Genomic DNA, 22,709 nt, shown 5'->3' on the forward strand with positions numbered 1-22,709 from the left:
TTCCAGATATGTGGTGCATAAAAACTGAACACTGCTTCTCCATGTTTAGTTTTGAATCTGGGGACAGAAAGCAGACCTGTCCCAGATGATCTGAGAGGTCTGGATGGTTCATAACGTAGCAGAAGATCAGAAATGTATTTTGGCCCTAAACCATTCAGTGCTTTATAAACCAACAGTAGTATTTTGAAATCATTTCTTTGACAGACAGGAAGCCAGTGTAAAGATCTGAGAGCTGGAGTGATATGATCCACTTTCAACAGACAAAGAAATCTGGGCAGGCATTCTCATATTTGATTCTGGGTCCTCCCTGTGAATGCTACTTGTGGTTCCAACCACAATTTTGTAAATATAACAAGCTGCCAATTCTGAATGATTCACTCTTAGGCAGAGGTTCATGCACTCAGTCCTGTGGTCCTTCCATGCATGCTGGTCTCCATTCCAGCCATATTTGCCATTCTCAATGCAATGAACTGTTAATTGTTCTGAATTACACACTAAAAATTACATGTTATCTAAGGCCACATTAGGGTTGAAATGCATACTGTATATATAGCCTACATGCTTTTTAATCACTCTGATTAGGAGAAGACAAGGACATGAATGCACACTAAGAAATGCATGTATGGACACAGCGTCACCAACATTAAGCTGCTTGCTGAAAATGAAGACTTCAAGAACAAATCAAAGGAAGACAAATGCGAAAGCACTTAAATACCGGTTCAAAAACATAAACTCAAAAGTTTGGCTGGAACATTTAGACCCAAGTGAACATTTTAGACCTAAGAATTTAGGTGAGGGAAGTTAACTGAATGCCGGCTGTATATGCTGTTTTCCTTGTAGTGCTTTATAAATAAAATATATTATTATTACCAGTGATGGTCTGAGACACAGCAGACCCTGCAGCTGCAGGACTAGGACTGGGAACCCCTGGTCTAGGGTGAAGGTATTCATATCAAAACAATTATCCTGATCACAATATAATCTATTTTCTAATTAAACATTTTTCACGGAGAGAAAAAAAAGACCTCTCAAAGTAAGAAAAAACATAAAACATTCCTACCAAGCCTCTGCTCTCCTAGCAGCCACAGATGCGCTGAAAAAAAATCTTCTTTGTCTACCTTAGAAATATAGGTGAGCTCACAGGAGAAGATGCTAAGAGTGTGAAGTCTTATCAGTTTTTAAACATATCTGAAGATGCACTGGGTCTCTGCGCTGATCAGGGAATTAGGAAGTCTCTTGTGTTAAGCAGGACAAGCTGACGAGGTAGATATGTGATCTTGATGGAACCTTGCAGATTAAGAACAGGAGAGAGAGGAGTATACCCCGGTACATTAGCTGGTTAATAGCAGGGGTGTGGTAGATCACAGTAAGACAGGACCCAGTGTGTGCGCTGCTTTGTTCCAAAGTTGTATACACCAGTGCTGGTATCAAACCGCAGTAAAGCGTTTCCACCAAGCTCACGTGGAGTTTGCTGCTGCGGCTCATGACCTGTTGAAATGTTGGTTCAGATAAATGATTAGGTTAATTAACTAAAATACAGAAGCTTGCATGAAACCCCGAAACAGATTGGCCCACCTTCTGCACCCCTGTAGTAACATTGTTCAATCGATGCCAAGCCGGCACAAACTAATTCCTGTGGCAGCAGCAGCATAAATTTGCATAAAATTAACATTGTATGGAACTTTTCTTTTAAAAATAAAAATAAAATAGGGGTAAAAGAGGTGGATTTACTTATTAAGATGGCATGACATCTATATTTTTACAGTTTTAAGACCGTATGAAGTTGTAAAATGATTCTTGGTATTTCTATCCATTATATTACCCAAATATGTACATCTACATATATGAATCTAGACTGAAAAAATGCCAATTATTCCAATTAGCTTGTCATTCTGGAATGTTGTTTCTTTGGGAAAACATTGTATTGCCATTATGACCAGTCTATAGTGTTTAGCCAGTCCTTGTTTCCGTGAATCTGCAGTGCAGTGCATGGCTAGCTATGCACTCATGAGAAAAAGGACATACTCTACCGTCAGCCCTCTGTGGTCTGGCACACAATGTCCTCAGTGTATTTAGACCATGGTTGTTCTGAGTCAGTGTGATCTAATTTCGTTTCCACTTACAGTCAACTTATAGAGGAACAATGGGGGATAGGCGGTTATAATGAGTGTGTGTGTGTGTGTGTACGCGAGTGGGCTTTGATCAATTTATTAGTCGATAGCCTGCTTTCAGGCAAGAGTGTCAAATGTATCCTTACCCTCACCATTCTTACTGTAAATGTGTATGTTTGCATGCATGTGCACATGTGAACATCATATGTTATTATCAGTTAAACACTGAATGTGTGTGTGGAGGGTGGGGGTTAAATGAACTACAGCAGTAGGTGACAATGTCTACCTTTGGTTTCTCTGTAATCTGTCAGGATGAGATAACAGGTAAGCATTAGGATGCAAACAGAGAGTAAAGATTGAGTAAGACATATAAAATCAATGCACTAAAATACCAAATAGAGGTGTGGCAGTATTTCACAAACCACACATAAGGCTTAAAAGTGGCTGCAGTGTTAGAGATGCCAAGGAAAGAAGTGGGTCACGCTAATTGGATATGTAAATTTCTGTTTGCATATATCTTCTGTAATACATCACTCGCATGCTAGCTGATTAAAATACAGAGAATTATGAGTTAGGAATGGAATGGTGGTAGTCTTACTATAGATCTCATGGTACTTCTGTATTTAATTGCAATAAGAAAAAAAAAAGTAAAATTCGGTAAGAACCACTGCTGCATACTTTACGAAAGGACAGTTTTCAGATCCTGGTGATTAATTGCTATTGGCTGCTTGAATCATTTGAATTTCCTTCCAAAGCGAGCGTGATGTTTCAGATCTCTTTCCATCATATTAAATCTTAATTCACACACCAAATCACATCAATAATGCATCTGCATTCTGATCATCTGCATTCTGCTCACTTGTTAAGCATTATCTTCATTCCTAAGTATGCACCGTTTATGTAACTTGGTCTGGGAGAGAAGCAGTGCAGATTCCAGTTACACAACAGGTAACACACTCCATTTTTTTGTACAATTAGAGGCTTGCTCACACCTCCATTAATAGGCAATGCCTGTTACAGAAAAAGCCCTCTTCCTCTAGAACGCATATTAAATTACAAACCATGAAACCATCAAAACTACTCACTGATTATTCCAATTTATTTTTTTGCCATTATACAACAGAAAGCCCTTCATGCATAGGGGAAACACTGACAAAAATCATTTTGGGGTTTGCTTTAACAGCTTGCTATTCACAAGTCTAATAAAATTATAACCAACTGGAAAGATTGACCATGTACATTCTCCATTCTTTTTGTTAGATATTTCGATATTTGTTAGATATTTCATTCTTTCAATTCTTTACATGGTAACTGGCATAAATTATGGAAACACTGCATTTATAAACAGAGTTTGACAATTTATGCAATGTGTCTTCTTGGCATAATAAATGTAATATTTCATAAATGTCATATCAACATAAAACAAAAATGAATCAATAATTTGCACTTGTATTAAACAAGTAATAATCATTACACTTCCCTATATGCATTAGTTCATACCTACATAATTGAGCAGTGTATATACTGTGCGTATATATATATATATATATATATATATATATATATATAAATACATACAAACATATACATACACACACACACACACACAGTGTATAATTGCTCTGTCCACATTTTTATAAAATCTGAAAAAAGACTAGGACGTGACAGCCTGCGCCTGTATCAGGCTGTGGTTTTGGGAGAGGTGTCATAGCACAACAGCTTCCTGTCTCGGCTGAACCGGTTTTCTCTGGTGAGGAAATCCCCCTGCACATCGGCTACAGGAGACCTTTTTCGGCAATCCCATCTCTGGATCTCTGCGACATGGGGGTGAACTCATCTCACAACCTTGAGGCTAGCGGTAACCCTACTCGTGCACTGTGTACAGCATTTCCTCTTTTGGAAATGTTAATGATACATGTGAAATACATGATGATATATCATTATAGTTTCAAACGCAGTCCACATATTTACAATGTATTGCAGCTGATTGAATTTCCGTAAGTGCAGTCCCTCTTTCTAGAACACTGCATGGAATTTGCAGTGCAGGCTTGAAAACAGGTTCACAAGCCACGCTGTCAGAATATTTCAGTTCAAAAACTGCCTAAAAAGAAGAAACTTGCAGCACTCTTAAATTGCCATAACCCGGCAGTTAAACAGCCTGACCCATAAATATTTTGTTGAGTTTTTAAATGAATCATTGTCATGACAAGACACAGGCGTTCCATTGGGCGTTGGGAAGTTATTCCATGTCATTGTTGCCACCTAGTGGCAAAAACAGAACTGCACACACTTCCCTTTCATTATTTAATATAGTTAAAGAATGACAGTCGCACATTATAAGGGATGACAATGAAAGAAGGCATTTTCAGAAACTCTCAGGATCATTACAAATCCAATACAAAATCATTTGTGCATGTGTATAATTTATAGAAAAAACAAAGATGAGCACACCTATTTCAGATCAGACACATCAAGAGGAAATTTCAGCACAATCACAGTAGAAATAGCTACAGCTCATTAATTCATATGGCTTTATCATTTACAATATATACACATATTAGGAAGGATGTATTATCAACTAGGCTACATCTGTACTAGTCAACAAAATAATTATAAACTTTTCACAACAACTACTATTCAATGATGACTAAGAGTCATTTAAAAAGGACACCGAACTTACATGCAGTCAAGTGTCATATTCCATTTAAACCATAGATATGATAAGACATAGATACTGAGATATTACTGAGAATAAAAACAGCACCATCCAAACACCAAACATTTTAAATATATTTGAGGCCAAATAATTTCAAAATAAAATAATTAAAATTTCTTCAACTTTTTGACCAATCTTGTATTTCTAAAATACACACTCGCATTCCACCCACAGTACACTGAAGCACATTAGTCCTGTACCAAGTACAGATCTTCCAGACTCTGTGTCACATATATAGGCATAATATACAGACAGATGCACTGCACACACAAGGTGAGACTTACCAGCCTGACGACCCAGTGACGTTCGAAACCTAGAATCTAGACAGCAGCAATTTCTTTCACCAATCAACACCATTCAAACCAAAATCTGAACAGCAGAAACACCTCTGTCTGACTGTGCTATTCAAGTAAGACTGACAGGAGGAATTGCCCATTGGAAATTCAGGCTTTTGAACCTTCATTTCTAGGCTGGAAACTCAATCACTCATTCCATGGTACATTCTATGGCATCTCAAGCCATTTTAACCTTTTCCCCTGGTGAATCTCATAGGTCTGTCCACAGGCTCCATGATGTACTCTGTCAGTACTTTAGATATGATAAAGTGCACCAGGACAAATAAAAGGGATAAAAGGGATGAAAGAAGGACACGATGATCGTGATGTCACTGTATGATTGTGTATGTCTTGTATGTCTCGAAAAATAATAAGTAATAAGTAATCAAGATGGAATCGTCTGCTATGTAAGCGTCTCTTTTTTCATTGTGATTTTTGAGCCCCATGTGGAGGTAGAGTGCCCGTGAAGAGCCGAAAGCTTTATTATTTTAGAGAGGAACTCCACCGGTCTAGAAGTACCCTTCCCCCACCCCCAATCCCCAAAAAGTCCAGTTACAGATTACCGCCGCCCAGGGTGAATGGGGTGAACTTCTGGGCCTGCTGAGCCCCAATCTCAGCCACGTACAGAGCCCCCGTTTTCAAGTCCAGGTCCACCAGGTGGGGCTTGATGTCCTCAGCCAGCTGGATGACACTGACCACCTTGCACTGTCCAATCGCACCCACGGGCGGGGCTTCCAGCAGAGTGATCTGATTGGTGTTCAGTTGCACCACCACAAAGTACTTCTGGTCCGGCGTCAGTCTATGGGGGGAATAAAGAAAGGGAGAGGGGGAAGGGGAGAGAGAGACGGAGAGAGGTAAAAAAAAAAAAACAGCAGATATAAAGATGAGAATACAATGTAATTCTGTGATTAGAGATGCAGCTGACCTCAGTATTCATCGCATACAAAGGCAAGGCTGAGAACATTTGCACCGAGCACAGACAAAAGGGTTTATTTCCGTCTCCATTTTCATTCTAACCAGAACTAGCTAATCCTGTTTCATAATATGATATTACCACTTTTAAAGGAGTGCAATCTTTTAAAGGAGTGTAAAGGGCCGGCAATGTAGTATAATGGGCAAGGAGTTGGTCTTAAAGGTCTCAGGTTCAATTCCCCGGTAAGACACTGCTGTTGTACCCTTGAGGAAGGTACTTAACCTGCATTGCTTCAGTATATATCCTGCTATATAACTGGATACAATGTAAATGCTATGTAAAAAAAGGTTGTGTAAATTGCTCTGGATTAGAGTGTCTGCTAAATGTCTGTAATATAATGGAATCTTTTTTTACAAATATAAGCCCACTCTGTATCTATACAGATGTCAGCCCAATGCGTAAGATCTACGCTCCTCACTGTGGTACGAACAATGAGCATTCCAAAACATCTACTTCTCAGTTATTTAGAATGATTACTTGTGTATCGCGTGACTATATTTCCCCACCTGACAGAATATGGGGCGTCCTCTGTGAAACAGCTGCCCCAGGACCCCAGCCAGTCACCTGTCACCGAGTTGAACACCTGGATCCGCTTGTTCCCCCGGTCGGCCACCCACACCTGGGGACCCACAGCACATGCAGGAAGGGACTTTGTTTTTTTTGGGGGGGGGGGTGGGCTTTTATTCAGCTTTATTAGACAGGATAGTGTAGAAAGACAGGAAGAACTAGCAATGAGCATGCGGAAAGCACTCTATGGGCTACGCCACTGGAGGCCCCCAGGAAGGGACTTTTCAATCAACAATCAGTAAATCACACATTCTTCCTTTGGAAACACCCAGACGGAGAGCATTTTTCCACCACAGACACCAGTGGTGCTCGATAACTGCAGTCTTATAAAAACAGCAGCAGATTACATGGTTTAAGAACATTTATGGACGTTTTGTTCAGTGTGAATTACTGAGTTTTGGAAAATCTGCTAAGGGCTGTTGTGGTCTCAGAATCAAAAAGTCAAATCTTGAGTCCGGAGTTTAAAGAGTATGGGGCTCCGCACGAACAACTCATAACTTATGAAAATGAAGACATGGAATGGATAGTCTGTCCTCAGCAAACTTCTAAGATCTTTTTAAAAAATCAGAACTGGGCTATATGGAACAAGTGCAGACCGTCACCATGGAGGCACAAGCTCTGCTTCACATATTCCTGATCTGTGCAGACTTACCCTCTGGTAGTTATCCACGGCTACGCTGTGAGGGATGTAGAACTGTGCCATGCCGGACCCCTTCTCCCCATGCATCCAGAGCACCTGCAGGTCTGCACAGAGAGGGCTGTCAACCAGAGGGTGCACACATCACACACAGCAAGGACAGAGGGTCTGCTTAAGATGTCCCATAAGTACAGGTTGGTTAGTCATTTCAAATACATGGATATGAAATATTCATTTGCACATGCACTTCAATGTGCAAGTGCATGATGAAGTGAGTCAAGCAAGCCCAGTGGATTGTCCCGGAAAATTATGCAGCAGATGCAGCAGTCCACCTGGGTCAGGGATGAAGATGCTGTACTGAAGAGGCTAAAAGCATGCTAAACTAAGAACAGACTGTTAGCACAGCTGCGAGTAGCTTTCACGCACTCGTACCTTTGGACAGCTTAACGAGTCTGTTGTTCATGCCGCCGTCGCCGTCGACGATGTAGATCTCCCCGGAGCTGTGGACGAAGATCTCGGCCGGCTGGTCGAACTGCAGGGGGTTGATCCCGGAGCCGGCCTTACCCGCCGAGCCCAGCACCCGCAGCAGCTTCCCAGAGGGGGAATACTGCTTTATGGTGTGTCCATACGGCCCTGTGTCACAGGGGAAAATGACCTCACCATCACCCACAGCAACACAGTGTAACATTCCACCTCAAATCTGATTAGGGGGCAGACTTACTGTGTTCCAGTGATGTTTTTACAGCTACAATACATTTGGCAATAAAAACCAAGCAGAAAAATGATAAAGAGCAACAATTCCTTATATATGTGGATCTACTGAATATATAACACATATATTTTTCATCAGTGATTTTTTAATAATATATTGCGATATCCTGATAATGAATTTCATTTCTGTATATTACGACATGATCAAGATGACGGTCAAACAGCTGGTGAAATCAAACAATGGACAGACACTGACTCAGGAACAACTGTACTTGTGTACTTATTAATCAAAGTGACATAATCACATCAAACTGAGCACAAATCATTACATTTGAATACCAACGCGATCAGAACTCACAACAAACGAAGAGCTAGACCTGCATGAAGACAGAAGAGGTTCAGTCAGTGGTTCAGTTTCTCTGTGAATCCTCATGAGACTGTTTTGCTTTAGAGGCTAATCACTCACAACAATTTTCTTGCAGCAACCTTTTGGAAAACAAAATGTAACTGTCAACTTTTCTGGAACGTCGGAACTGTGCATGATGCGTTCTTAAAGGGGTCAGCGGACTCGGCACCCCAGTCACGCAGCGGTTCTCTAAGCATCACCGCCCGGTTCAGGGCACCTCCCGCACTCACCGTTCCCCACGTCTGTAATCCACACGGACGGGCTCTTGGAGGCATTGGCCAGAAAGATCCCGTGAGGCATCTCCAGGGTGGTGGTGTTCCAGGCCTGGATGAAGTCTCCGTCTGTGGTGAACACCAGCACTTTGGGAATGTTGTCTCCCCGCTGTGACAGAAAAACAGGCCATCAATATGAACACATCTAATAATAATAATAATAATAATAATTGCTGCATACAGCATTTTTCATCTCAGGATCTCAAGAGCTCTTTGCAGTGAAGTGGAAATGTTCATCTTACATTATCTTACATGGAGAGAAGGGAAATTATTTTGCCAAATATACTGGGGTATGATTAGGTGGTCAGGGTGAGAAAACCAGTTTGAGAATTTTTTTCAGCATGCTGGGAACCCCTTCTCTTTGTGGTATGTATGATGGAATTTTTCACGACCACATTGAGTTAGGACCCAAGTTTAATATCTCATTCTCTGGAGGAGGTTATGTCCATTCCCTTCAACTAAACATGAATCATTTTAAAACAAATAGTACTTCCGTGTATTTTATTTGGGTTTGCTTGTTTCATGGTTTATACCTCTTGCTGCCTGCAAAGAAACCTACAACCTACAGTATACCTCCATTTTGACAATATATTTTTTTATGTTTTTTCGATTTGTAGTAAAATACATTTTCCATCCTGACCCCATTCATATTGTGAATGTATATGCACTTTAAGAATTAGGAAGGTAATAAAATAAACTATTATTTGGGAGTTTGATTCAACAGACTCTAACTTCCATTACTGTTTTCATGCACCCTTTTGTGCTCTAACTGGAAAATCACTGAGACACTTCCTGTGCAGTATCTGTAGGAGACCATGATGTGCCTGAATGCCTGATTGCTCTGTGATATCCCTGAAAGCCAGAAAGTTTTGTGTTGGCTTCTTCATTGTTGTACTTAAACCTAGACCTGCTGGCTTCTTTCTGGTATCAAATGATAAAAAACCTAGTCCTTGGTCAATGTGTACTTGTACATAAGGTTGTGTGGATTTGAACCCGCCACAACAAAATTATTATTGAATACATCTTCATAAAGCTCAGTGAATGCAAAGAAGGCTAAGAAGAAATTTAACAAAGCTAAATGTTTCTTCTGGTATTTCAGACATCCAGGAAGGGAATTTCCTTGTTAGGGATAATTTAAAACTAGAAACCAGCAGAATGAATTAGATTAACTTAGCCAAAGCAATTAAAATATTTTTTAACAGTGACTTCACATATTACTGAAATAAGTGACATAATATTATCTACAGCCAATTTATTCAGCCACTCATAGAAGGGCACGAGACAATGTGCTGTTACTGTATAGTTGAATAAGGGAGAAAATGTTACGACTTAAGTCAAACATCACAGAGTGCTGTCTATAAAAAGTGCATGGTGACCGTCTTATTGATTGAAAAAAATAACAACGCAGTCATGATGCAGATGCTTCCTAGTGTTTGTTGTCTAACTAAAATGGAAGTCCTCTTAGACTTGGAACAATAAGAATATTTTATATAAACACAAATCTTTTTTTTTAAATTATTTGTTTAAAAATTATATTCTTTTTGTTGTGCAACTTTTTCATTTGGAATTCCTGTAACTCAGAAAGACTTTGCTATCGTGGCTGATGCAATCCTTGCATGAGTTCTTATGCTGTTCAAGAGCGCACATTCTGTACCGCCTAATCTCCTATTAGATCCTTGTGAATCTGCTGTAGGTAAACAATGCTTCTCCTCTAATTGGAAAAAAACAAAACAGAAATATTAAAGCTTTCCAAATGGAAATAGTTTCTGTGCTATATGTAATTTCATACTGGAATGGTTTTATAATCAATAAAGTGTTATATATATATTAGAAATTGATACATAGATTTTATCCAGATAAATGTGCTCTTTAAAAAAACTTAGGAATGATTAAAACACTTAGAAATGATAGCAACACATGCTGTTATTTTAGTATCGATAGCCCAGAAGCTGCTTAGCATTTATTTTGGTATGGTACCTACACTGTGAAGTTACGGTCTGACTGTTGCATATACTGATTTCTCCTTTACTTTTAATAATGTCCGCTTTAGCTTCTTCGATTATGGTATTTTTTTGTAATAAATCTTATTTTTCTTTTAGCTAAGTATTATATAAATAAATGTACATTTTGTCATTCCAAACCTCTCTTTCTCATTCAAAAAAGATTTAAAATAATATTTTGATTCTAATTGGCTTCTGAAAAATTGTGAAGTTATGCATACTGTAGCTAGTTATGCATAAAAATTGGAGATTAATTTGGGATTGAGCTGTTGTTTTGTAACCTATTTTCTCTCCTGTGACTTCTCTCCTGTTTCCCTGGCATAATATTGGTGTTACGTGTCTGTATGTGTGATTTGTTTTACTTGATTAACTTATTTACACAAACTAAAATGGAAGTCAATGCATTCCACACCTTCACCTGCTGTATCTTCATTTTACAGTACGTCTTGCAAACACACACTACCAGCCAGCTTACCTGTGCTACATACACCAAACCAGCCAGCTGATTTACAGCGACCCCGAACACATCGCCCGTGAAATGCTCCGTGTACTTGGGCCAGGATATATCAAGTTTGTACAGCGTTCTTCCCAACAAGCGATAATCTGTTTTAAGCCCAGAAGCGTCAGACAGCTGGAAGAAAAAAGAAGGATATTGCACAGACAATGAATTTGTCCCACACAGGTTTTGTGACACAATCCACAATGCTAGGCCTATATCGTTATCTCAATTTGAAGTTTTTTCTTCCTGTACAGAGTAAATACACATTTTCAGTCTACCGGAGCTAGCTGGCTTGTTGCTGTTTTATAATCAAGCAGGAATGCTTCGTGTATCGCTACGTTTTATACATTCTCGTGATCAGCACAATGGAGAAATTGTCCCCCATAGACAATAAGATAGCTTGTAACATTATATGTTCTTAGATCCGGCTAGAACGCGGATCTCGTTGCAATTAATGTAGAACACAACTCACCTGAGAACCGATAGTGCTATACAACACCGCCATTAGTAAAAATAATATACCCATCGTAACTGCGATGAAACCTTTTCTTTTCATGAAGGAAACTTGAATGGTTTCAATTCCGTGCTACTGCCAGCACGCACAGTAACAATAATATCTCAGAAGACTGTCACTGTCACTGCACTTCCTATTTTTATCACGTGACACCCAAGGACACGCAAAACGAAAAACAGCGCTCTCTGGTGTTTCATTATGAAAATTTTAAATTAGTAGTGGGGTAACAACAGGATTTTGCATATCTCGATTTTTTTCACTTAAAATGTTTATATAAATCGTTCGTGGATTGTAAAAAAAAAGAGAAAACATCCTTAGGTAACCCATATTTACTATAGGTATAAGTTAACTGACAGTATTATCGTTTGAAGTAAGGACTTGGGGTGAACAAAATTTTAGGATATTATGCAAAAAAACAAACAAAAACTGTCAAGATCACCTTTCAGGGACCTGTGACTCCTTTTGAGCCCTGAGTCGCATAAAAGAACCACTGGTCTCAATTAGATTTAACCTAATAATTAAACCCTTCCTGTATATTGAACACAACATTCTCATTCTGTAAGAATGACATGGTGAAGAAAATATGCAGTACATAGAAGACCACTATCAAGACCTCCTTCATAGCCTGTGTCTTTTTAAAATCCATCCTTATCAAGTCTCACTAATGCATCAACATTGTTGACCTTCCTTTCTGGAAGCCATTACGGCATGGTTCCAATAGCTCTCTACTCTACAAAAAATGTGCCAGCTTCCCTTCACTCATCCATTCCATAGAGGTCAGTGCATTAGGCATACAGCTACAGGAATCAGTTGGGTTATGTCCAGGCTTAGTAGCTGAGATAAATAGTGCTTCTTTCCACACGTACACTTGGGATATAGCCCTCAGCCCATATCTTCATAAACGCCTTTAACACAAGTGTTAGTGGGTCCATTGAGACATGTTTGAACATCTCATAGCATCGTAAATCCTGACCTGAGGATTAGTCTTCTGCCTTATTGATGGCATTAGTAAGTTCAAACATGGTTATGTCCACAGTCACTTTACTTACAAATGTCTCATTTCTGCTCTCTAAGCCCCTATATTCCTCTAAAATATCTTCATGCACTAGTAGGTAATCTGAATTTAAATTAATCCATGTACACCAGACAGTGTTTCGCTGTTAAATCAGCCTTCTCTGACCTTGCAATCACACCTCTTTCAACAACATCAGCTATCTTCTTCAGTATTTCCCATACAGCATGTCTGCATTTTCCTGCCACAAATCACTTGGCGATGGTAGCAAAAAGCTCATGTATAGGGCATACAGCTCAAGCCTTATCCATTTCTCACATATAGGAAAATCAGAATTGATGTAGACTTTATATGGGCCATGACAGAAGTGGTTGTTAAGAGGACTGTACTCTCACACCCTTTCAGAGGAATACTTGTTTGCAGTGATAATATATTGTATTGTATTATTACTGAAAGAAACCATAGTAGATTAAATGGGGAATTGGAGTATTTTGACCACTATGGATTTTTTGGGAAAATATCCCTTTAGTCACTAAAATAAAATAATTAGGCCTACTTCCACTTCCAATAACAGTGTGGACCTTGAAAAGCATGTCCAAATTGTAGAGATGGAAATTGCCTTCACAATGCATACAGCTGCCAATACAGGTTTTACTGAAGCAAAAACTGATCTACCAATTGATCACAGCGTGCACTGCATTGACTACTTCTCGTAAAAACTGGGAGTGGCTTCAACTGCTCTTCATTGGTGTTATTTCAAAAAAAAGGTCAACGAGGTACTGAGCCGAGACACAGTGATCCAAGGCAGTAATTTTATACAGTCTATGGCAGTAATCCAAGGAGGATATACACACTCTACAGCCGTTTAGATCCTACAAGAGCTTTGCCAGGACTAAAGCGCAAATTGGCAGCCAAGTTACCACTAACCTCAAACATACATACAGCATTGCCCACCACAACCACACAGAAGGCAAACAGTCAAAACGTTGAAACGGGAAAGTCAAGAATGCTATTTTGGTTCGAAATTTCGCCTCGGGATTCACGCCTCTTTGCTGTTACAGCTGCAGTAGCCAAAAAAAGGCTGTAGTCAGTTTTGAGCGATGTGTTCTTCAGGGCGACATTCCTATTGGCTCATTCGAGTTCATCGGGAACAGACAGAGCCAATTGGGATTGACGAAGAGTCTCTAGCGCCAAAGTCAAAGGCTGTTTTTTGAAAAACGTGTCCTTGTGACCTAGCTAGGAAACGGTTTGATATAGCCTACTGAGTGTAGATGCTTTTGATGATTATTTGGGAAACAGCCGTGCCACGAACTGACGTTACCGTACAGACATGTCTTCTGAAGTTTCTTGCAGCACCACAGGTAAAGTTACGAAACGTTATCTAGCTAACGACAGATAGCCTGTATTGGCGATAAAAGGTGGCTAGCCAGCGTTTGCTCAGATCGAATTAACATTCGCTAACTAACTTTAATTTACCTACCCATGACATTGCTACTTCTCTGCTTTGAAAACGGTTATCAAGTTGTAACAGTCATAATATCAGACTAGTTGGCGAATGGAAGGTGGCTAGCGGATAAGACTCGCTACACAGACAATGTTGTCTAGCTTTTGTTGTGATTGAAGAAAGGGTTATCCAGACGTAAGCTAGTAAGCTAACTTAGTTGATCCCAGACGGCAGTAGTCTAGTTGCTAGCTCGTTTCAAAGCGGCTGCGTGCTTGCTTATTGGTTTGGGTAGAATAGCTAGAGTAGCTAATAAATTCATTCGTTTGCTGTCTTCGCTATGTCTAATTAATTTAACATTAGATATTTGCGATAGCTAACACAATCTAGTTATACTAGCTAGTCTATCGATAGCTAACTAATGTTTATTTTCGTGTGATTTCTGTCACGCGGTGATTGTTTTATTGACCATAGTTAATTAACCTGGCTAATGTATCGCAATCTATTTAACTAACTAGCAAGCTAACTTAGATCCGTATTCGCAGGTTACCGTTGTCACATAGTCTAGCAAGTTATGTTTTTGGCATTTATTTATTGGTAAATCGGGTGCGTTTTACAGAGCAAGAAAGTAAGTAGCTGACGTTAGCTGGATAACTTAATGTTAACGTAATTTCCGGATCTCGCGACAAAAACAATGATGTAATACAACGGTAATGTTATTATGGCGAACTTTTGCTAGCTAGGCGTTGCCAGCTGTGCGATGTTCCCAATAAGCTAGACTACAAAATTTCTTATATGTTCCCGACTTCCCTTCCCTACAGAGTACTTTACATTGTTACGTTAGTTCAGTGGTTCCCAAACTAGATCCTGCGGGACCTCTGTATGACTATTTTTATTCCGCCCATAATTACGATGCCAGGATTTTAATAAGATGTTAATTTTTCTTAATTTGGTGCTTTTCATTCTTAAATGGATTATTTCCCCTTTTATTTTGATTAGTTAATAATTTTGTTACCTCTTTTTATGTAATTGTGCTTATTGAGCTATACTGCAAACAATGTGAACATGGCACTTTATGGCATGCATATCTTGTGGCTTAAGAGGGTAAATAATCCCTACAAACATGAACAGCACCTAATTTAGAAAAATGAACATCTGGTTATAATTCTGGGATTGCAGTTGTGGGTGGAACAAAAACAGCATACAATGGTGAGTGGATTCCCATGACCCAATTTGGGAACCATTGCGTTTGCTTATAAGTAGCCTTATAAGCAAGTGTATGTGCAGAGACAACAATGTGTGCAGATCTATTCATTGGCTACAAATAACCATTAACTTAAAGCATTTAAATGTTTCATTTTCAATCATTTGGCTGAGCTATTGTGGCATCAGGTAAACAGAAGTTTTAACCTACTTGATCCTCCTCCTATAGAGCCAAGGCATAAAAACATGGAGTCCCATGCAGCCAAAAAGAAAACTATTCCTTTAGATATTGAAAACAAAGCAATCGACCCTGTAATTCAAATGGCTGTGGGAACTAAAAGGGTAAGTAGTTTGCTTTGTTCCTTGACTAGTTTCCCTTAAATTTAAATATTTAATTTATTTATTCAGGCCTATTTATTATTGAAGTTATTCTCATACTTTTCTGTTGTCACACAGAACAACAAAGAGAACACAAAACCGGCAAGCGGGCACAGCGTGTCTGTGACAAAGAAAGTGCACAAAAAAACAACGGCGGGCTCAACTGCCCCTCTGAGATCCAAAAATGATAAAAATGGTGAGAATTTGGGAGAAGAGCTGAAGAAGCCCACGACCCAGACTGTGCAGGAGGCGAAGACGCAACCTTCAGGTAAAGGGGATGCTGTGAAGAGGCGCCAGACTCTCAGCCAGGCCTTTCTATCCCAGCACGCTCTCCAGCAGAGGAAGCTAGCGGCGGAGGTGGCTAAGCCCCCAGCCTCCGTGCCACCCAAACCCCTCCTTGGTGCTTACAAAGGCAGGGTTATCCAGTCCAAAGTCAACTCTTTCAGGAAGCCGACAGGGGGCAGCGGAGAGGCGGAGCCCACGGCTGCCATGACGAAGCAGTCTCAGCCGAAAGGCAGCAGTAAGCCCCAGGCTGCGATTGGAATGAGAGGGAAAACGCCCGCTGTAGTACCCAGGCTTTCCACGTTGAAGGCGTCTGCAGCTCAGAACTCCAGGTCCAAGAGCGTGTCCAGTAACGCGCCCGCACCTGCGGCCAAACCGGCACCGAGCACTACCGCTCCCAGAGTAACCAACTCAAGGGCTCGGCTGCAGTCCGCTCCTGGGAAGCTGGCCAAAAGCCGCGTGATGGCTCCTCCAGCCAGACAGACTTCAGGGCCTGAAGCCGCAGCCCATCCTGGCTCCAGCAGGTCCACTGTAACCGCAAAGAAGAAGGAGATGCCGCAGGTCAGCGAATCCAAGGCAAAGCTGGTGGTGGCAGCAACTGACAACAAAGCCCCTAAACCTCCAGCTAGCCGCTCTTTGAGCCAGTACAGGATGGCTATAGAGACTGCGGATGAAAGGAAGTGAGTGAATTTTAACAACCATTTTGTTTTTTATTTTGTATGAATGGGGAAACAAATGTACATCTATGTTGTTATCAATTCTTGAAGTGTTGGAATAAGGCTTAAATTATGTATTTTTCAGTCATTAATTAATGTTTTTTTGTGTAACGTGTCACTTTTTGTCACACTTCTTTAGGGCAAAGCTGGCCGAGTGGCTTGCATCCAAGGGAAAAACTCTGAAAAGGCCACCGATTGCATCGGCTCTGCCACAGACCGTTTCAAGAGCAGCTCCTTCTGAATCATTACCAAAACCTGAAGCAGTCACCGAGGCCGGAGACAATCCAGAAACGGAACCCGTCACTCAACGGGATTCCGATCCGGAAATTCCCCTGGTACAACAGCCCGAATCCAGCCCTGAAGCAGATGCGAAGCCTGAATCTGACCCTAAAGGAGCACCTGAGACTGCTCCCTTTTCCAGCTCAGACATTATGAACACTACCCTGGACTTGCTGGAGAACTCAGAAATGGACCTGCCAGTGGATCCAGAAATCAGAATGGCTGACGTAAGAGCAATTTCTTGTAATCTTATTTTAGCAGTAAACTTCTAATGAGGCTTTATGGTAGGGAAGGGGTCCTTTGGGGGTGTGACTCAAATGCCAGCCCCATTAAGCTAATTTAGATGTGTTGTTTTTTTCTCCCCTTCCCACCATCCCCATGTTAATACACTGGTGAAAATGGTGATCATTGTCTGAGGTTATGTTCATGCATCTATAACTGATTGTGCAAGTCTGTTCTGTATGGTGCAGATACACTTTGAAACGTACATAATGCTGAAAAACGATAAAGGTTTGATCTGGGAGTTGTGGTTACTTTGGCCCACAGGTCATTGCCAAGATTGTTGTTTGGCCCAAAAAGCTCAAAGGCTTGGCCATGCCAGCCTTATGGTAATCGAGGCTGTCTCTTCTCTTCAGGTGGTTGTTAATCTTTGCAGTGCCATGGAAGCCATGCAGGTTCCCTCATCCAGCGAGAACGGTAAGCTTTAGTGTTTGCCTCAGGACTTAACTCCGAGTAACAACCTATTGATGGATTAGTTTGGATAAAAATGTGTAAAAAGCAAACCAAGTTTTTGGAATGCGTTTGAGGGCATTTTAGATTTGAGGATTTTCATTAAAATAAGACCATTTTGGAGACTTGTGCGACTGGATTACCACTTGCTTGCTAATGCCTTAAAATGTTGTTGCTTTTTAAGATGCACAGGTCCAAGGAGATGGTGAAGGAAGGATTTTGGAGATGGATAACCAGATGGATACGCTGGCAGAGACGAGTAAAGAGGAAGCCGATTTGGAAAGCGAGATGCATGGAACAGAGGAAGTGAAGGCCGAAGGAAAGAGCTCGGTGAAGAAAAGCGTGAAAATGGAGTGCGCGGATGAGATGGACGACGATGAGGAGGATCAGAGTGAAACCGCACCGGAGGGAGCGTCGGTGGTGAGGTACAGCGTGAAGACCACGCCCTACCTGCAGAGGTGAGACTGACAGGTGTTCAGTGAAAGGGTTATACCGGCCTGCTGGAACATTCTGAAGTTTTTATAAACCCATTCCAGAAGGAGCTCTGCCCTGTTTCTTTGACTGTCTTTCATAACTGGAATTGGCAGTGTGGGCATGGGCAGGCTGCTTTTGATGTTAAGTCCCCTGTGTACATATTCAAACAACGCATCTATGTATGTCGGTAAGCACTGCGGGAAAAACTGCGTGGGCCGTTACTTTGTGTGTAAATAAATTAACTTGGTAAGAAGTTGCTATCCAGCAGGACACAGTAATGTCATCATGTGAATTCCATTGTAAGTTATAAATGTTTTTACTAAGCAGTATTCGTGTTACCTGCAAGTTTTGGCCAAAATGAGTGGGTCTTAAAAATCATATGGTCATGGGGAAACCATTTTTACATTTTGTAGAAGGAAGGAGGTTTATGAGAGAACCCAAAGGTAAAGGCATCCTGTGCAAAGGATTTTTAACTGCCCATCTTTGCACATTGCGTCTTTTTTTTATGGGATATTCATATGCAAACACTCAAACTCCAATACACGTGCAATAAAACCGACTGCCTCAGGGACTCTACCGTTTTAGCTGTTTTCTCAATCCGTTTTTCCATTCCTCTGTCCCTCTTTCTCTCCTGTCTTCTCTCTGCCGCGCAGCATGAAGCAGCGGATCCAGAGCGAGGCGGCGGCGTCGGGCAGCGGGGGGAAGCGTAGAAGCGCCATCAAAGACCTGAAGTTCCTGACGCCAGTGCGGCGCTCGGTCCGGATCCAGCGCGAGTCCGGCCGGCTGCCGGGGATGCTGGCGGACCACGACCCCTGCGTGGCCTCGCTGGCCGAACTCGTCCGGCTGGATGACGACCCCAACGCCTACATCTACAGGAAGAACCCCGCCCTGCTGGAGGACCTGCCCGACCAGCCAGAGGGCCAGGGGAGGTTCTGAAGCGTGTGTGCGTGTGCGTGTGTGCGTGTGTGCGGGCTTCTAAAAGTGATGTTACCAAGGGGTGAAGACGTTATGCATGAAAAAAAAGTGGCACTTTCATAAAATGTTTATTAATTCATTCATTAATAATAATAATAATAATAATAATAATAATAAAGCATAACTACAGCATAGTGTGCAAATTGGATCTTGTCAGCATTCGTGCTCCGTGACCTTGTGTGTGTTTTGTCTTTCCCACTAATTCATGAACTATAATACTCCAACACTATTCTCTCATTGCTTTACGCTGACATAATTGTGTGTCAGCCATTATCTGGACAACTAACCACCACTACTATAGTAATATTATTATTTGAATAAGCAATCAAACCACAAAATATTTGTAGAACCCATGAGTGGAATGCTTTTTTAAAAATTGCCCTCGAGCTGAATTTTTGTCATTAACATGCAGGATTTTAAATGTAGGTTGGTCCATCAAGATGATGTTTATATTCACTAACCGCATACATCTTGTTTTATTGTCTGATTGACGGAATCCATGACTTGTTACTTGCAAAATGGCGTTGGCCTGATGGGGGATGGCACTACCTTTTGAAAGTACATAAAATGTTACATTTTGTGCGTTATAAATTTTCTCTGATGCATCTTTTTTGTTTTCCACTGTGATCTTGCCTCCTGCTCGCCTGTGTTCTTTTCAGTTCTTTACTGTTGAAGTTGTGTTTTTGCCATTTTCTTTTTCACAATGTATTTTAACTTGTGTAAGCTAAGCCATACTATTTTAATGTTTGGAGATGTGTGTATGTAAAGTGAAGGGTAGTCCCCCTCTTCTGTTGAAGGATGTCTGGAAGTGCAAAATATTTCCAGTTTGCATGTAAGTGCATTCAGTGCTGCATATGAGAGACACTTAAAAAGATTATCGGTGAACCTGTCAGCAGTAAGCTACATTTGTACTAATAAAATGTTCAACCCAGCTTCTACTTTTGTGAGGTTTTATTGTAAATGTTTTGCATGTTGGTTTCTAATTGTCTTTTTAAACTGTGATTAGGCTTTAGATTTAATATTAGATAAAGGGATCCTGAGGGAACAAAACTTTAATGGTTTAATGAAAAAAGTTATCAAACGTTATTTGCGTTAATGAGCAGGTGTACCTAATGAAGTGGCTGGTGATTATACACGCTTGTGCTAAGATGGAGTCACTCATTTGTGCTTCATTATTTTCATACCACGATGGAAATAATGAAATTCAAATGAGTGACTCACAGGATGTTGCCTCAGGAATGAGACCGTTAGCAGTCCTAGATTTGCCTATTTGGTTAAGCTGTGGTCAGTACATTGCGGCAATATGAATTTGACTCTACATGACAATGGTTCAAATATTAAAGCTTGTCCAAATTATTTGAATGACTGGCCTTCAAGCTAACCAGTTTCTTGTTCGTTTATCACTTTCCTATGCTGTGCAGAGTATTTGTCTGAGCTACTTGCGATTTTGACAGGTTCAACGCCCCTGTGCAAATTCAGGTGACTTCCCATCACCATCGATTCAAATTCAACTTCTTTTGCTTCGAAATCACATTGAGCAGTCAGCTGTTAAAATGAACAAGCAGCCGTAACACCCAGTTCATTGGTCACAACAAACTGAAATTGTTTTGTAGCATGTTCACATATTTCATTACATCAGACAAACAACTATGCAAAATTGTGTGCACGTTTTTTATATGCGCTAACTTGCTACTCCTTTAAAAAAGTTATTTCAACTCCTATTTGAATTTGTTGGTTTGGTACCTAACGTTAAGCTGAGAAGCACACGCATCATCTATCCACAGAATAACACTCCAATTAAGTAAATGTGGCTGAGGAAAATCATGAAGAATATGTAGAACAATGAGACCATTTTAAAAGTAACCACACACAAACCAGTCTATGAATATTTTTACTTGGTAAATCATCCCCATAATAGCAATGTCTACATTTGCCATGTTACAGGAAAGATACCAGCTACAGTAAAACTTAATGCTTGCAAGCATCTTCCACAAGTACTCCCTCGATGATGACCACCCCCCCCCCCCCCCCCCAAAAAAAAAATAAAATAAAATAAAATAAAGTACAGGGAGAAATTGTAATGGCTGAATGTCACATAAAACAATTCTATATGATAAAGCTATAAGAAAAAGCAGATCTGCTTCAATCCATTTTGTATTCACACTACACTAAGAAATTGATTTGCTTCATGGTTTTTCTGTCAAGTGTTCTTCTCATCCAGAGTTTGGTGACAGAAGAACTGAAGACAGCCAAAGATCAAGGCATGAGCTCCTTTCACGATGGGTTTGGCACCACCTGGTGGCCGTTCTAGAAACTGACACATAATATTTCTCAGTCGCACCGTATGGTGATTCTGCATTCCCAGAGAGGTCCAAGGACTGAGCTCGGGCAGGAACCTGCTGCACAAGGTGGCTGAAGGTCAGAGGCGCCCCGTTCCCACTTTTGCCGCACCCGAATTGCTGTGGTAACAGGACAGGGGGAAAATGTTCCGGCATATTCCTGAGATGACACAAAGGTTCCCATTTTATGTTCTTGCGCATGTCTGCCAGACACGTGCAGTTTTCCTCTTTTCTTCCAGACATTTTTGCCCATTCCCATGGGCTGTGTCACATAACACCTCCATCACCTGACACACATTCTCTCCTCCCCGTCTGTAAACACACACACGCTTACACACAGTCTCACATACGTACTGATGCAACCAAATGTGAAATAAATGATAACACAGGGATGACATAAAAATAAAAACTCAAAACAAAAAATATGGTTTTAATATATTCTATATATTTTTTAAATGAGTCTAAATCTTTTCATCCAAAGTTTCAATGGGAGGAGGAGACGAGTTCAGGCAGGCGGGGGGTGTGGAACGGGGGGGAGGAAACAAGACAATCAAAACAAAACAAAATTATGAAAAAAATATTAGAATGTTCATTAAGATTTCTGCCCATTTTCAAAAGGCAAAAATTTTAAAAATAAAAACTACACGTCAGTGACCACGCCCAGAGGTGCGTCAAAGAAAGATTAAACAACTTTCACACCTTCGTAGCCAAATGTGTAGTGAAAACATGATTTCATAGAACATTCCACCATTGAGTCATGATGTTGATGATCATTATAAAAGTAACATCTGTGATCTCATCGCATTATTTCACTGAAGCTGGACACCAAGTAAAGTACAGTGCCTTCGGAAAGTATTCAGACCCCTTCACTTTTTCCACATTTTGTTACGTTACAGCCTTACTATAAAACGGATTAAATTAATTTTTATTCTCATCAATCTACACACAATACCCCATAATGACAAAGCGAAAACAGGTTTTTAGAAATATCTGCAAATTTATTAAAAATAAAAAACAGAAATATCACAATTACATAAGTATTCAGACCCTTTGCTATGACACTCAAAATTGAGCTCAGGTGCATCCTGTTTCCATTGATCACACTTGAGATGTTTCTACAACTTGATTGGAGTTCACCTG

At 40.5% G+C, this 22,709-nt stretch overlaps 2 protein-coding genes across 3 annotated transcripts; one reads left to right on the top strand and one right to left on the bottom strand.

The window, feature by feature from the left end:
- Positions 1 to 4,401: 4,401 nt before the first annotated feature.
- Positions 4,402 to 11,893, bottom strand: LOC118236608 (NHL repeat-containing protein 3-like). The gene is made up of 7 exons (XM_035435104.1): positions 11,700 to 11,893; positions 11,204 to 11,359; positions 8,687 to 8,837; positions 7,772 to 7,972; positions 7,355 to 7,446; positions 6,642 to 6,754; positions 4,402 to 5,961 (listed from the first exon to the last, which is right to left on the bottom strand). The coding sequence occupies exons 1-7, from the start codon at positions 11,781 to 11,783 to the stop codon at positions 5,715 to 5,717; spliced, it is 1,044 nt and encodes a 347-aa protein (XP_035290995.1). The 5' UTR covers positions 11,784 to 11,893; the 3' UTR covers positions 4,402 to 5,714.
- A 2,009-nt stretch (positions 11,894 to 13,902) lies between these two features.
- On the top strand, positions 13,903 to 20,166 carry si:ch211-266i6.3 (cytoskeleton-associated protein 2). Of its 2 annotated transcripts, none has more exons than XM_035431587.1 (7): positions 13,903 to 14,114; positions 15,627 to 15,739; positions 15,854 to 16,737; positions 16,913 to 17,279; positions 17,688 to 17,748; positions 17,966 to 18,239; positions 18,909 to 20,166. In XM_035431587.1, exons 1-7 carry the CDS (start codon positions 14,084 to 14,086, stop codon positions 19,189 to 19,191), a joined length of 2,013 nt encoding a protein of 670 aa, XP_035287478.1. In that variant the 5' UTR covers positions 13,903 to 14,083; the 3' UTR covers positions 19,192 to 20,166. The 2 variants fall into 2 exon arrangements, with proteins under 2 accessions (XP_035287478.1, XP_035287479.1); XM_035431588.1 differs by lacking the exon at positions 13,903 to 14,114 and adding an exon at positions 14,627 to 14,822.
- Positions 20,167 to 22,709: the final 2,543 nt, after the last annotated feature.

This window comes from Anguilla anguilla, chromosome 9 (genome assembly GCF_013347855.1).
Source record: "Anguilla anguilla isolate fAngAng1 chromosome 9, fAngAng1.pri, whole genome shotgun sequence".
NCBI lineage: Eukaryota > Metazoa > Chordata > Actinopteri > Anguilliformes > Anguillidae > Anguilla > Anguilla anguilla.